Here is a 13,310-nt window from a genome sequence, read left to right on the forward strand (position 1 = left end):
AAAAACCCCAGAAATTATGATTTGATTAGAGTCACCTGTAACACTTGAACGCTATATGTTGAAATTGAGAGTACCTGAAAACTAGTTAGCAAGCAAGCAAAGAGGTCTAAACAGTTAGCTAAAAGTAACTGATAAATGGTTGAAATAGTAAGCTAAACGTAAACAGTTGAAATGGTTAGCTAATAGTAATGGATAAACATTTCAAATAGTTAGCTAAAAGTACCGTAAAAGGTAAATGGTTGAAATACTTAACTGCAAGTAATGAATGACATTTAGCTAAAACTAAAAAAGCTGAAATGGTAAAATAGCTGAATATATTCAATAAACAGCTGAAATAGATAGCTAAAAGTAATGGAAGGATAATATTTGAAATGTCCAGCTTCTGCCACTCCAAGTGGTAGAAGTACAATTACAAACTAGAAAAAAAACACTTAAGCAGACAGTTCAATTCTTTGAAAAAATTACTGTAAAAATATCTACTTTGATATAATTAATAGTGTTAAATGACATCCAATTTAAAATCAGTATAAAAGAACAGATTTGAACCGTGATGGGTGGCACTGGTGATCGGGTACTTGACAGGTATTGTGGGGGTACATCTGACAAATAAGGTTGGGAACCACTGCCTTAGACAATGACAATATGCTGCAGATGCACAGCCAGATGTCTCCATTGTATATATACCGTATTTTCTGTGGGCAAACAATACACTCACCGGGTTGTCAGTCTGGTTGATTCCGAGCAGGAAGACAAGTTCAGAGAAGAAGAGCGCTGCCACCAGGTTCCTATGGATGGCGTGGAGGTTGGAGTGGAGCCGGCGTAAGAGGCACAGTAAGATGAAGGTGAGGAGGAGAAGGATAAGGGAGACCGACACTGAGGTGTAAGTGACGATTTTCAGGGGGAGAACATCACCGTGCTGTGGAGAGCGATTCAGACATCAAATCAGAAGTCATTACAAAGGCAACTAATAGTATAAAGCAAGCTTACTTGGCTGTTTTAAATGAAGCTGGAATGACAAAAGGAAGTACCTCTCTCTTGGAGATATCCATCAGCACAGCAAAGCTGGTCAAGTGATTACACTGACAGCTTATGTGGCTGTTGTTTCTATTCAGCACCTCGCAGCCTTTAGAAGACCAGCCACCTGTCCCTCCAATCCTAAAAACACCAATGCACACATACAAACACACAAAACAGTCAACAGTGATGTAGAAATTCACAGCAGAACACTAAGAAAAAACAACGTCTGCATTTTCATCTGCAAAAGTTAATCTCTGAGTTACTGAAAACTCTGGGGTGTGCAAACATATATGTGTGTAAAGTCCAACTCACGCGATGGAGTGGTTCCAAAAGACGCATACAGGCTTGGTCCTCTCCTCTGTTTCCAACAAGGTGTACTCCAAGGTGATGGGGGGGTCTAATATGGGAGGGAGAGGCGGGCCCTCGCTGTGAACTGTTGCGCTCACTATGGCTGTGTTGATCACCGGACGGTTGGGGAGCCTGGAAAGACAAGAAAACCTCAAGTATGACCTAAAGCGAGTATGCTTTTTATAAATCAAATTGCAGGAGGTCATACTGAAATCAGACTATACCAAGACCCAAAAGTTGTTTACATGTGGACATATTCTCTCTTATCCGTTTGTTAACTTCCTATTGTTATCTTGGAAACATATTTGTGGTAGTTTTCTTTCCTGTTACATACAGCATGAATACACCCCCTGACTCCTGAATAACTGCATAGTATCATATGGGCATATGCAGGCAGTGATAAGGGGGTTCTTTCAAACACACCTATAGTAAATATTATGACATGTAATAACATTAAAGATTAAATATTTTCATGTGACATAGGTTTCCTTCCAAAGTTTACAGAATATTGTGAATTATGTACACACTTGTACACACAGTAGAGTTTTTAGTGTTCAGATAGGGTGTGGATCTCTTATTTCCCTGTTAATTATCATTCTTCATTCTTTGAGGCCTTGCTTGCAACTGTTTGACTGGATAACACATCATAATTTAATCCTAGAAAAGGATGTGAGAACGTTGGTCTGCACTCCCTTGCGTTCAGTGTCTGACAACAGTATGTATGTAAACACATAATGGTGCATAGGCCTGAACTTTGTTATCCTATCGCCTGAAATTAAGCATATTTGCACTGGATCGCTTTTTACTTCACAGATGTCAATAGTCTACCTCAGACTCCTGCGATCAGGATCATATCTTTCTGGGAGCAGTTTTCCCAGTGATTTATATACAATCACCACGGCAACTGGCAGAGGGTTGGCTGGCTCAAGGTGTCGGCGTCTCCTATCAGACACTGTCTGCTCCTCCTCCTGATGGAGATCGGTCTGAGTTGGAGGGGCTGGAGTGGGCTCTGCTGTGTTAGGAGGAAAAAAGATGGATAGATAAATTGACTGACTAGGACTGCAGTTTCTGCCTAGGGCATTTTTAATACACATTTTAAACTAGCGTCGTCTGATACTACCTCTGTGGCCCTGAGTGCGGAGGTTAAACCGGGGGAAGTGGATGGAAGATCCAAGCTCTTTGGGATAGGCCTCCTGGATATCCTGGAACCGAGGGAATTTCGCCTTTTCCGGGTCCGACACGTCCAGGTAGTCCACAGTTAGAACTAGAAGACAGGCAAAGAGGAGAATCATGACAATGATTTGATGTGTAATAATGTGTACTGGTTTTATACAGAATGTTTCCTATTCTTCAACTCACTCATGTTGTCAGTAACGATGGTGAAGGGTTTCAGGTAAGTTTTCCTGACGTTCTGTGCCAGTGTGTTGGCGTAGTCCTCAAAGTTGCGGAGCAGGTGTGCTGTGCCACCCTCTGTCCTCTGGATCTGCTCCCAGTGCTCCTTGGTATTAGGATCCAGTATGGCACTGCCTGCTCGCACCAAATTCTGGACAAAATAAAAAAATTACATGAATGAAGATTTAATGTTGTATTATGAAGATCACATTAATATCAAAGAGATTAGATTAGAAGATAATGAAGCAAAGGTGGAAATTAGATAACTAGAGTGATCGAGCATGTTACTTTCCCAGTGAGGATCAACCAATGGAGGGCAGTGTGCCACCAGTGCTCCCAGTGTTACAGACTGGCTTTCATCATTTCCATCAGTTTATTTACATTGTAATCTAGCCGACCACTTTGTAAATATCATTAAATAAAAGTTGATCATTATATCCTGTTGCTTCTTTTTTCTACCTCATTGAACTCTGCATCCCTCATGGCAGTGAGGTCGAATCCCGCCTGCTGGCTCTCATAGTGCAGCACATGATTCAGCAGCTGGGCGGCCGTCTTCACGTCATTACCGTAGTAATGTGGAGTGTTATTGGTGGCGCTGTAAAGCAAACGCACAATGGTCTTGGAGCGTTCGCTGTCCATCCGTGAACTGTTGCGACGCAGGTCCTCGTTCTGGAAGTATGGAGGGATGAAAAGAGAAGGGGAATGAGCAGGTCAAGGCAAAGGAAAGCTGAGTGGGTGCAATGAAACGTAACAGAAATTGGTCAATCCCAGGATTAGTGAGACTTTGAGAAGTACAAGCCTAAAGTATTAGGTTCATGTTCAAACACAATAGGTGAAATACTTGTTGAAATCTCCTATAGACTGGTGATCAAATTACACTTAACTAAAGACACATCAGCTGCCTTACAATGCATAGTATTTTTTAAATAACAACCAGTAATCATTATGATTTCTCTAAGCAAGGACCAATACGGAGCACTTTGGTACTCTTAATAATTGAATTGAAGTTTTTTAGCTTAAAATGACAGTTTAAATCTTTATTTTGACTAGTATTCACCAGTTTCTTTAGATGCGAAAAGGTGGCTGTGGTGCAGTTGAAGAGCTCAGGCGACAACCAGCCTTTCTCATCGTTACAGTGGCGGATGGCAGTACCTGAAAAAATACAAAAACAGAAAAAAGGAAAATCAAGATCAAGTTCAAATCTTCACATTTATTTCCCAGACATACTGGAGGCAGTCAAGTTTGATATCAAGCCATGTGAGCACAATATAATCACAAAGCACTGTTATGACACAATAGAACAACATATGAATTTAGAAATTTTAAATAAAAACCTTTCAGGCTACAACTGCTTCCCTACCTTATTGCTGAACGTTGTTGGGCCTGTAATTAGCCTGAAAGGAATACCTGCAGACACTACTTGGGGCTAAAAAACACACAGCGAACTACATTTTTGGGATTTTAAAAAACCCTTTATTATATATTTATATTTACGGGTAAAATTATCCTAAAAAGATGCTTTAAAACAACATCAGCCAAAAATCCAATCGTAAAGAAAAGTGCTCTTTTTAGTAAATATACAAATACAACATTATCTATCAAAAAAAGAGAAAGTCACAGGTTTGAATGCTACAACAGCACTTGTGCACAACAATGAACCCCTTTTTGATCAGATCCTGGAATCCGCTGGAATGTGTTACAGTTAAATGCCTGAAAACTGTAAAACACTTCTTGTCTTAGTGGTTTAAATACCTATCTGAAACCATACTGAGTCGTTCGAGTTTGAACCAGTTTGAGAAAAGACTTCATCCTAATGCAAAGTTTCTTCTCATGCTATTGTTGCAAAGGAAGAAATGGCAGAAGGAGTTGCCCGTTGGAGCTAGGAGAGAGCGACGAGCAATGTTAGCAAATAAATTCCCAAATGAGTTTGGGGAGACAACAAAGGGGTGTCCATGGCGATGGCAGTTGCTAGGGGGTAACCAGGAAAGTGACAGCGCTTTAATAGGAACAGACAGTGAACTTGAGTTTTGAGTCTACCTCGATTCTCTCTCTCTCTCTCTCTCCTTCTCTCTCTCTCACTCTCTCTCTCTCTCTCACACACACACACACACACACACACACACACACACACACACACACACACACACACACACACACACATCCAAATACACGCGCACCTGGGGAGGTGGGGTATTACTGTCAGCTCTTAATGTACCTGGTGTTTTCCAAGTATCTCTACCTATACATTATTGGCTGATGAAGAAGCTCTGTTGGATTAACTGACCAATCAGAAAACCTTATTACAATGTTTTCAAAATTGTGTATGTGTGTGACAGAGTGTGTGATTACACACCTTAAATTATATTAACTTAAAAACACACAACCACACATGCAGCTTAATCCAACTTCTGTTCCACAAGAAATGTGTTTACTTAACATAGAGATTGGTGTATTTTATTTTCCAAAGAAAGACTATATGGCTTTTGAAACACAATTTTAGTCTTAGAAATAAAAAAGCCAGATGCCAGCCAGCCTGATTAGTATATCTTAGGATAAAGACGGGATTCAGTGGAGAAACAGAGAATAGCCTGACTCAGTCTGAAGGTAACAAAATTACAACCTATTCCCTAAACACATAATCTTCCATGAAATGGGATGACAAAAATTTACCTCAAGCTTGATATTTACCTTGAATTTTACTTGACCATTAGTGGCCTTAAAGTCATCTGATCTCCATTCATTTGAAGTGCATCAAAGACTGCTTTGATTACATACAGAACTAAATATTTACTCCACATAATGCAGTTGTCATCAGATGGTTTTAAAAGCACTCACCGATGGATCCTTTGGGACAGTTCATGGCAGCGGGACGTCCAAATTTTGTCTTGGGCCACCAGATACCTGCGTCAAATGCCTTGGGACAGCCCTCATACACCACTGTGGAAGAAAGGACAAACAAAAAAAACAAAAACTTTCATTAATTCTAGGCCAGTAGGTTAACACACACCAAGCTCCACATACAACTTCCATCACACATGAATAAGACAGGTGTGTTCAAAGCTAAAAAATTGGTTTGAGAGCAATATGTGATACTTAAAATTGGCTCTAAATGAGTGTATCATAAACTGAACTTGAACCACTTTAATGTATACCACAAAAATTTCACATTAAAAGGTAAACATGTGCTTCGGTTCCACCTTAGGATACCACCTAGCCAATCCACTCCACTTTATAGAACAGCCAGACAGACCAGCACAGTGACATTCAGTAAAATTAAGCCTGTAGGCTTATTACACAAGGTGTGAAACATATTTCATTTCAGCATATCTGGGTTAATAAATCTCCAGGACAAACCAAGCTGGGACCTGAAGGCTAGTTGGGCTATTTGTGGCTCCTTTTAACTGTCTGTAATCCCATAGTGTTTCATTAACTCTTAGGAGCTACTTCACTGCTGAGTTTAATGTAAACTTGTTGTTTGTGAAAGGTGGCAAAAACTTGTACTTTCAATAAAATAAAAATTATTTTCAGTTTTCCATTTTTCAGATAATACTTTCCCTTTCTTTTGGTCACTCTTACTAAAGCACTAGAACCTCTGTCATCATTAAAGGCTACAGTGACAATAACTGTAGCATTATCGAGTGTCTTCGTGTTGTCGGGGCTGTTTTTGGTGCAGAGCTGACATATCGGTATAAGGCCTGTCATGGATGGTCACATCTCAGTGACCTGCTGGACATAACCAAAGAAATGTTTAGCTTGCTTTATTTTTTTCATCCTCACCCCTTCCCGCACTCCTTCCTTGAGCCAGAAGTTATTCCAACCATATCCATATGAAATTATCATATCAAATATTATATCAAAATTTTAAAAAGCATGATTTGGGACATCTGTTTTCAACAGAGAGAACTATATTGTCACAAAGAGGTAAGGGATTTGCATCCATTAAAAGTCTGAACACGTTCTGAGGCTCTGAAGACCATCATATTGGGTCAAAGAGTAAGGACATTGACATTCATTTTCTGTTTGGGACTTTGTGGTTTTGTCTTCTATTCATCTCTACTGAATTGTCCATGTGCAGTCCCGCTGCCAAGTTAGCCCATAAGCCAGATTTGCCTCTTCTGCTTGGCTGGGTGGTGACAAAGACGTGAGGTTAGCTTAACTGCAGCACCAGCAGATGTGAGCGACACCATTTGTCTCCTTCTGACACTTCATCGAATCACCCAGGCCCACTTTGTGAACCAGAAAATTTAAATTGTTTACACTAGCCCCTTTTATTAATTTATTACTTCAGATATGAGTGAATTAGTCTACTGGATATAAGTAGTATGTGCTCTTTTGCAGGACTAATTTATTAAATATAGTAGTAATTATATTGACAAATTTGTAAATTTGCCCTTCCAGTCCGCATGTCGAACTGTCCTTGGGCAAGATACTGTACCCCAATTTGCCTGCGATGTATCATCGGTGTGTGAATGTATGTGTGTATGTGTATAGAAAAGTGCTGTTTGTATAGAAAAGTTCTGTATGAATGTGTGTGTGTGAATGGGTGAATGTGGCAGTAGTGTAAAGCGCTTTGAGTGGTCACTAAGACTAGAAAAGAACTATATAAGTGCAGTCCATATACCAAAGAAAATTTACCAAAAATTCTGGCATTTTTGGAGAAAGAGACCGATATAAGGCTTTATGGTCTTTATACACAACTCAGTAGCAACCATTGTATATAATTTTAGTCACTCAATTTCCTGTTTAGGAGTAATGTTTAGGAGTTCACTAGCAAAAAGTTCAAAGAATTGGGAAAGATGACATTATGAATACACATTATAACAAAATATATAAATTCACATACCTTCACATCCAGTGGGGGTGACTTCTGCGAAGGGGTTATCACAGCGGTTACACTGACGACCTATGACTCCTCCCTTACAGGGGCACTGCCCAGTGATGGGGTCACAGGTCCGAGACTCAGAGCCAACTGAGAAACACTCACAGGGGTAGCAAGTGTCCTCACCTTCTGGATGATAGTGGTTTTCCTGCAAGAAGAAGAGAAGTAACAGATAAATAATATAATATTTAGTTAATCAAAAGAGAGCTAGGAGGAAATTTAGATATTTAGGGGTGCTATCAGTGCATTTTTAAGTGCATCTTTAAAGCAAGTCCATGTAAACATAGCTAACATTAGCCACCATAAGCTACTGGACATACCAGACCAATTTAGGCTGCATCAGCAAAAACCCTTAGTGTATTAAATTCAATCATTGTTTGTTTTATTTCTTTTGAATTCAACCTTTCATTTATGAGGGGAAGATTATGGCTTTATTTCTTTGAATATTGCACAAAAAAAAAACAGTGCTTTTGCATTAGACTATTTTTTGAAGTAAAGTATTCTCCTGTCCTGTGCAACCTTTGCTCTAAAAACAAATAATCTGGTAAATCACAAAAGAAACACTCTTGTATTCCCTATTAACTTGTGATATGTAAGTATGTTTTTACCTTGCAGCGACACTCTCCAGTGGTCTTGTTGCAGTCTTTATGAAATCCTCTGTTAGTTTCACAGTTACAGGGTCCGCACATTGGACTGCCCCACCAGCCTTGAGGACACGGTTTCTCCACTCTGTCATCAATTACAAGGACATATTAAATTAGACTCAGCACACATGCATTCTAAAATACTTTTACACCATTTAAGTGAAAGGAAATATATTTTCGAAAGGCCAAAGTAAGTAACTATATGCACACAAATCCATCCAGAAATACAGGCTAATCTTGCATGCAACCTAAGAATTGTATTTTTCTTCAAATTAGAAAAATGAGCAGAGTATTTTTTTTCTACAACTGGTCTTTACTCTCTTGATACTGGTAATGAAATATCTTTATACCCACTAAAGTGACTGAGTACAGAAGATTGTTTTGGGCAAAAAAAAGAAGAAAAAATTTAATAAGGACAAGTGCATCTGTTTTATATTCAGTCACCCAAATCAAAGTGATGGTTAATCAGGTTTTGGCATGTTACTGACTTGGTATCATCTTGTAAAATCTGACACTTGACTATGCATTAAGGTTATCTCCAACTAAATGCCCTCTGTCACCCTGAATCTAGAATAAACTTCCTCTGCAGTTTGAAGTCAATGAATCAAGTGTGACTCATTCATATAAACACACAGAGACTTTCTTTCTCTCTCAAGAGATGTGATCTCCAACTGAGTGATGTGATCTGATAGGGGACAAGTGCCAATGTGAGGGCAGCAGAGTCTAAATACCCATGGAAGATCAGTCAGGCATGGAGGCGGAATCCCACATCTTGCTTAAAACAGGAAGTGATATGGGACAGGGTTCAGGGGGGAAATGTCTGGTTCTCAATCAGGGCTGGCTAATTCACATGAACTCTTAGACAATGCTGACCGTGCAAACCTACACATTGCTTTCTGCATGTATAGATGAATTTCCCAATTTCACCTGACTATTTCTTTTTGATATCTCTCTCTCTCCTCACAAAGAGGCACACAAACACTATCCATCCCAGATTACTGACTAATAAAGCTGCTCTCAAAGACTCAGGTCATTGGCAACATTACAAAAAGAGCAAGAGCCTATCATAACTAAAGAAGATTAGTGAGCTTTGTCTCAGTGGGAGGCAAAGTCCTTTTTAAGTTTGCTTATTTTTAACATCTGGATATGAAGAACTGCAAAGTTTCTGTCTTCAAAATGCAGTTACAGCTGCAATGCTGCATATGTGTTGGTGATTTGACAAGAATTTAAAGGAACAACACAACCTCTGGAACAATGATTTTGAGGCTTCTAGTTGAGTCAAAATCATTCTTTCAAAACAGACAAGCTAAATCATGGCAGGACTGAGCCCGAACCAACTAATACACTGTATCTAAGTGAACTCCCACATATGGAGATGCAGAAACACATTCCTACACACTTCATACTCATAAAACAAGTATGCCAAATCCTACTGTCCTGTTTGTAATATTCAGACTCTGAGGCTGTTAAAATGACAATCTGGTGTTTGACCATAAAGACTTCCAGAACCGTAGTAACATATGCTGCTTCCAATATTTGAGGGAGAGCTTTACTTGCAAAAGGACTGACAGCACTAAAAACAAAAAACTATTGATTTATGAAACCAAAGAAAATGCAACATGAAGCATTGTCCAGACTGCCGAGGAGAAAAAATATTGTAAACGGACACACATAGTACAAGTATCTCTTGGATCCAGTTTATTAGTACTGATACTGAGGACAAACAAAAACCTCTACTCTTAAACACACATACACAGAGAGGAAGGAACCTTACTTGTTTTCACAATATTGGCCATAGTAGTTCTGTCCGCATTCACAGGTGTAGCCGTGGGAGGAACTTGGTTTGCGAACGCATGTGGAAACATGCTCACAGGGGTTGAGCTGACAAGCGTCCACACACTCCTTACCGAAGAAACCTGCAGGATGAACAGAAAAAAATGAAGAATGACACCCACACCTTACTAAGCAAAATATATACTTAGGGTACTTTGGGTGTATGTGTTTATGCAGTTGTGTATTACCTGGGTCACAGACACAGGTGTGTGTGCTCCAGTCATCGCTGCAGTGGCTGTTGTCAGGGCAGATGTTGGAGTCACAGGGGTCGTCCAAGTCGCAGCCATCCTCCACATGGATCTTTAGGCCCTGAGCCATATTCACATTGGCTACATTGGTGGATGTCTCACCCATACGCACTCCCTGGTGGACAGCACAGAGTGAACAAGAAAAGAAGCATAAAGAGGACAAGAAGAAATGGGAAGAAAAAGAAAGCAGAATTAAGGAGAAGAAGTGGGAGAAGAAAAGAGAAATCTGCTGCGCTGGTCCTTTTCAAAACCTCAACTTTTTTTGAGACAGTATTTTTGTCAGACAAATGAAACACAAACACACACCGACTGACCTGTATACAGCCTACAAATCCTTTGTTGACATGGTTTCCCTCTCCAGGCAAACCTCCAACGTGAAGATTTTGCAGCTTCAAGCCTGGCAGGTCATTACCGATCTCCACTGACTTCTGCTTAAAAATACAGAATTGAAAATGAGAATATTTCCTCCAAGAAAACTATAACCTTATGTATTACCTTCACAACTCATGATGTAATATGCCCTGTACCTGGTACATGCTGTAGTCCAGGGACACAGTTGCCGTGTATTTAATGTCCTTGCCATCTTTAATGCTCCTTAATTCTACCAGCAAGTGGTGCCATTCCCCGTCACTGACGCGGACTTGGGGGAAGCTCAGCGACGCCACAAGCTGCTGCCTCAGCAAAACTTCCATATGGACCTGTTGCTCACTCACCTGGATGGTGGGGAAAGATGGGAGTAATTTAATGACAATGCATTCTAAAAGTATTTTAAGTCATTTGCGAAGAAATCAAGTCTAAATTGTGCTAAGTAGTAAAAAGAAATGTTTACACTATACTGTATGCTGATGATGATAGCATTTTTTTTGACAATGTGCTGTACATCTTACCATGAGGTTTATGGTGGAGGAAGGTCCAATATTGGCCTGCATTAGGGTGCCAGCAGGCTGCCTGGTCCGGAACATTAGGCCCATGTACCAGGGAACAGTGACGGTAATGTCTGAGTCACTCCAGGAAACCAGCGCCTGACCATCGAAGAACTGAGGAGATGGCATCACTGGATAGCAACAAGACGGGGGAAGATCAAGAATCAGTTTATGGGCAAAACAGTGTCAAACAATAGGTGTCTTTAATTGGTCTATGAGTACAATTTTAAGGGCAAATCAGTCCCATATTTTATTGAAACATTAGTTTAATTTCAATTAACATATCAGATGATTGTTGAGATGCAACGGTGAACAACCAATTGAGCAACCCAACAAAATTATCCTCTTCAGTAAAGTGAAACAAAAAGCAAAACAACGGGAAGAGACAAAATGTAGCAACCATGGCTTTGTGCTATAAAGAGAGTCAATGGAAATATGCTCTTTAATCTGAGAGTAAAAACCAAAAACTTTATACAGTGTATCTGTGTATATGCAGTCATTTGCACATTTTTTTTTTTATTAATTTATAGCAATTATATATAAGTGTCACAAATACTAATTTTCAAATAAAAACAACAGTACTTCAAAATTTTGAGTTTCTTCAGTATAAATAGTGTGGTTACTGTGCCGAAATTGTGAGGTTCTTTAGGCCCAGTCAGATATTTATTGTTACGATCAAGTTTTTCCTGCTAGTGATGTCTCAAGCATTTCTACACAATAATATTCATAATGTCTAAAGACTTTTTGAAAATCCACACAAAATCCTACAGACATGACACATTCTGTACAAACTCCTGTGGATGCTGTGAGAGAACTCAAGAGACACAAAAAAACACCACTCACCCACCCACATACACACAGCAAACATTAATCTTTCAGTTGAGCATACAGTTAGTGTTTCGCCCTTTATAATCTGCAGTTTAGACTCTGTATGGGTCCCCAGGGCACATATTTCAACTGAAGCATTCACAAATACACACATGCAAAAGCTGTAATTATGAGACAAAGCACATATTTGTTCCTGGTAGATGGTAGCTACAGTGGTTTTAGTCTGACTACTTTGCAAAAGCTTAGTCCTCGATAAAATAAAAAAGAAAAACAACCACTTCTCAGTTCTCATTAACTTTGTCAAGACCGGGCTCTGAAGAAGAAAACAGAATGAGTCTACAGCCCTGCTAGTGGCTCTGTGAGCATGCGCCATCAATATGCTATCATTTGTTAATTAGCACTAGCACTAAATATATAGTATTGCTGTGGCTGACGAAAAAGGTCACTATTTTTGCTGGGTTAATTGAAACTTTGACCTGATGATGGGGCTAGATGAAAAGTCAGGGAATTACCAAAGTCTATAGCTTTTTTAAACCTCAAATCTTTTGTTACCGTCTCAAATTCTGTAGATCCAAGTGAGTTTCATACAGCTCAGTAAAAGCTATGGTTTGTGGATGGGAGAGCAGGGACAGTAGAGCTTTGACCTGGTCATGATAACAAACTAACTGGCAAGTCCAACTACAATCCAAACTGAGACTCATATCCATGTCATAACACTTTCACTTTGTGTTGTGAACATTCCTCAAATATATTAACTTATTAACCAGGTATGTTGACTATAAACATATCCTTAATTACTAAAACAGCTTTTTTGACACCAGTCAAAAGATTCAAACTTGAGATCTACTTGTTATAACAAATTAATGCCACCCATGAACATGCAGTTGTCAGTGTATAGTATGCTTACATTTATCATGGCTTTAAGCTAGCAAAAAAAAAAGAAGGTCTGCACAATTGTGATCTGATCTGATACAATATGAATAAAAACAACTGTTTGACGTGGTGGGTGACTTCCAGTGGATTTCGTTTTTTTTATGTCTGTCCAATCTTGATGAATTGGGCTGCGTAAAATAAATGATAACAAATCTCTTATTTCACCAGGGGAAGCAAGGTGTGTGGAGCCTCAAACCAAACGTGTCAACAAGTAGATGGGCAGCCAAAATCTCTTCCCAGCTTGCTGTGATCCCGGCCAGTCCAT

At 39.5% G+C, this 13,310-nt stretch overlaps 1 protein-coding gene across 5 annotated transcripts in view; it reads right to left on the reverse strand.

Annotated features, from left to right (window-relative positions):
• Positions 1–13,310, reverse strand: part of celsr1a (cadherin EGF LAG seven-pass G-type receptor 1a) — a 103,358-nt gene that overhangs the window by 13,016 nt on the left and 77,032 nt on the right. For 2 of the 5 annotated variants that reach the window (XM_040149081.1, XM_040149049.1), the window contains exons 10-25: positions 11,249–11,415; positions 10,889–11,074; positions 10,676–10,792; positions 10,302–10,476; positions 10,055–10,196; positions 8,245–8,365; positions 7,601–7,784; positions 5,593–5,694; positions 3,815–3,909; positions 3,217–3,426; positions 2,725–2,908; positions 2,486–2,629; positions 2,194–2,377; positions 1,330–1,497; positions 1,029–1,155; positions 716–916 (exon numbers count right to left, since the gene is read on the reverse strand). In XM_040149081.1, coding sequence (XP_040005015.1) covers positions 716–916; positions 1,029–1,155; positions 1,330–1,497; positions 2,194–2,377; positions 2,486–2,629; positions 2,725–2,908; positions 3,217–3,426; positions 3,815–3,909; positions 5,593–5,694; positions 7,601–7,784; positions 8,245–8,365; positions 10,055–10,196; positions 10,302–10,476; positions 10,676–10,792; positions 10,889–11,074; positions 11,249–11,415 — 2,507 coding nt within the window. The remainder of the gene's footprint in view (positions 1–715; positions 917–1,028; positions 1,156–1,329; positions 1,498–2,193; positions 2,378–2,485; positions 2,630–2,724; positions 2,909–3,216; positions 3,427–3,814; positions 3,910–5,592; positions 5,695–7,600; positions 7,785–8,244; positions 8,366–10,054; positions 10,197–10,301; positions 10,477–10,675; positions 10,793–10,888; positions 11,075–11,248; positions 11,416–13,310) is intronic. The other 3 variants (XM_040149064.1, XM_040149055.1, XM_040149073.1) reach the window with 3 other exon arrangements.

This window comes from Xiphias gladius, chromosome 2, assembly GCF_016859285.1.
Source record: "Xiphias gladius isolate SHS-SW01 ecotype Sanya breed wild chromosome 2, ASM1685928v1, whole genome shotgun sequence".
Taxonomy (NCBI): domain Eukaryota; kingdom Metazoa; phylum Chordata; class Actinopteri; order Istiophoriformes; family Xiphiidae; genus Xiphias; species Xiphias gladius.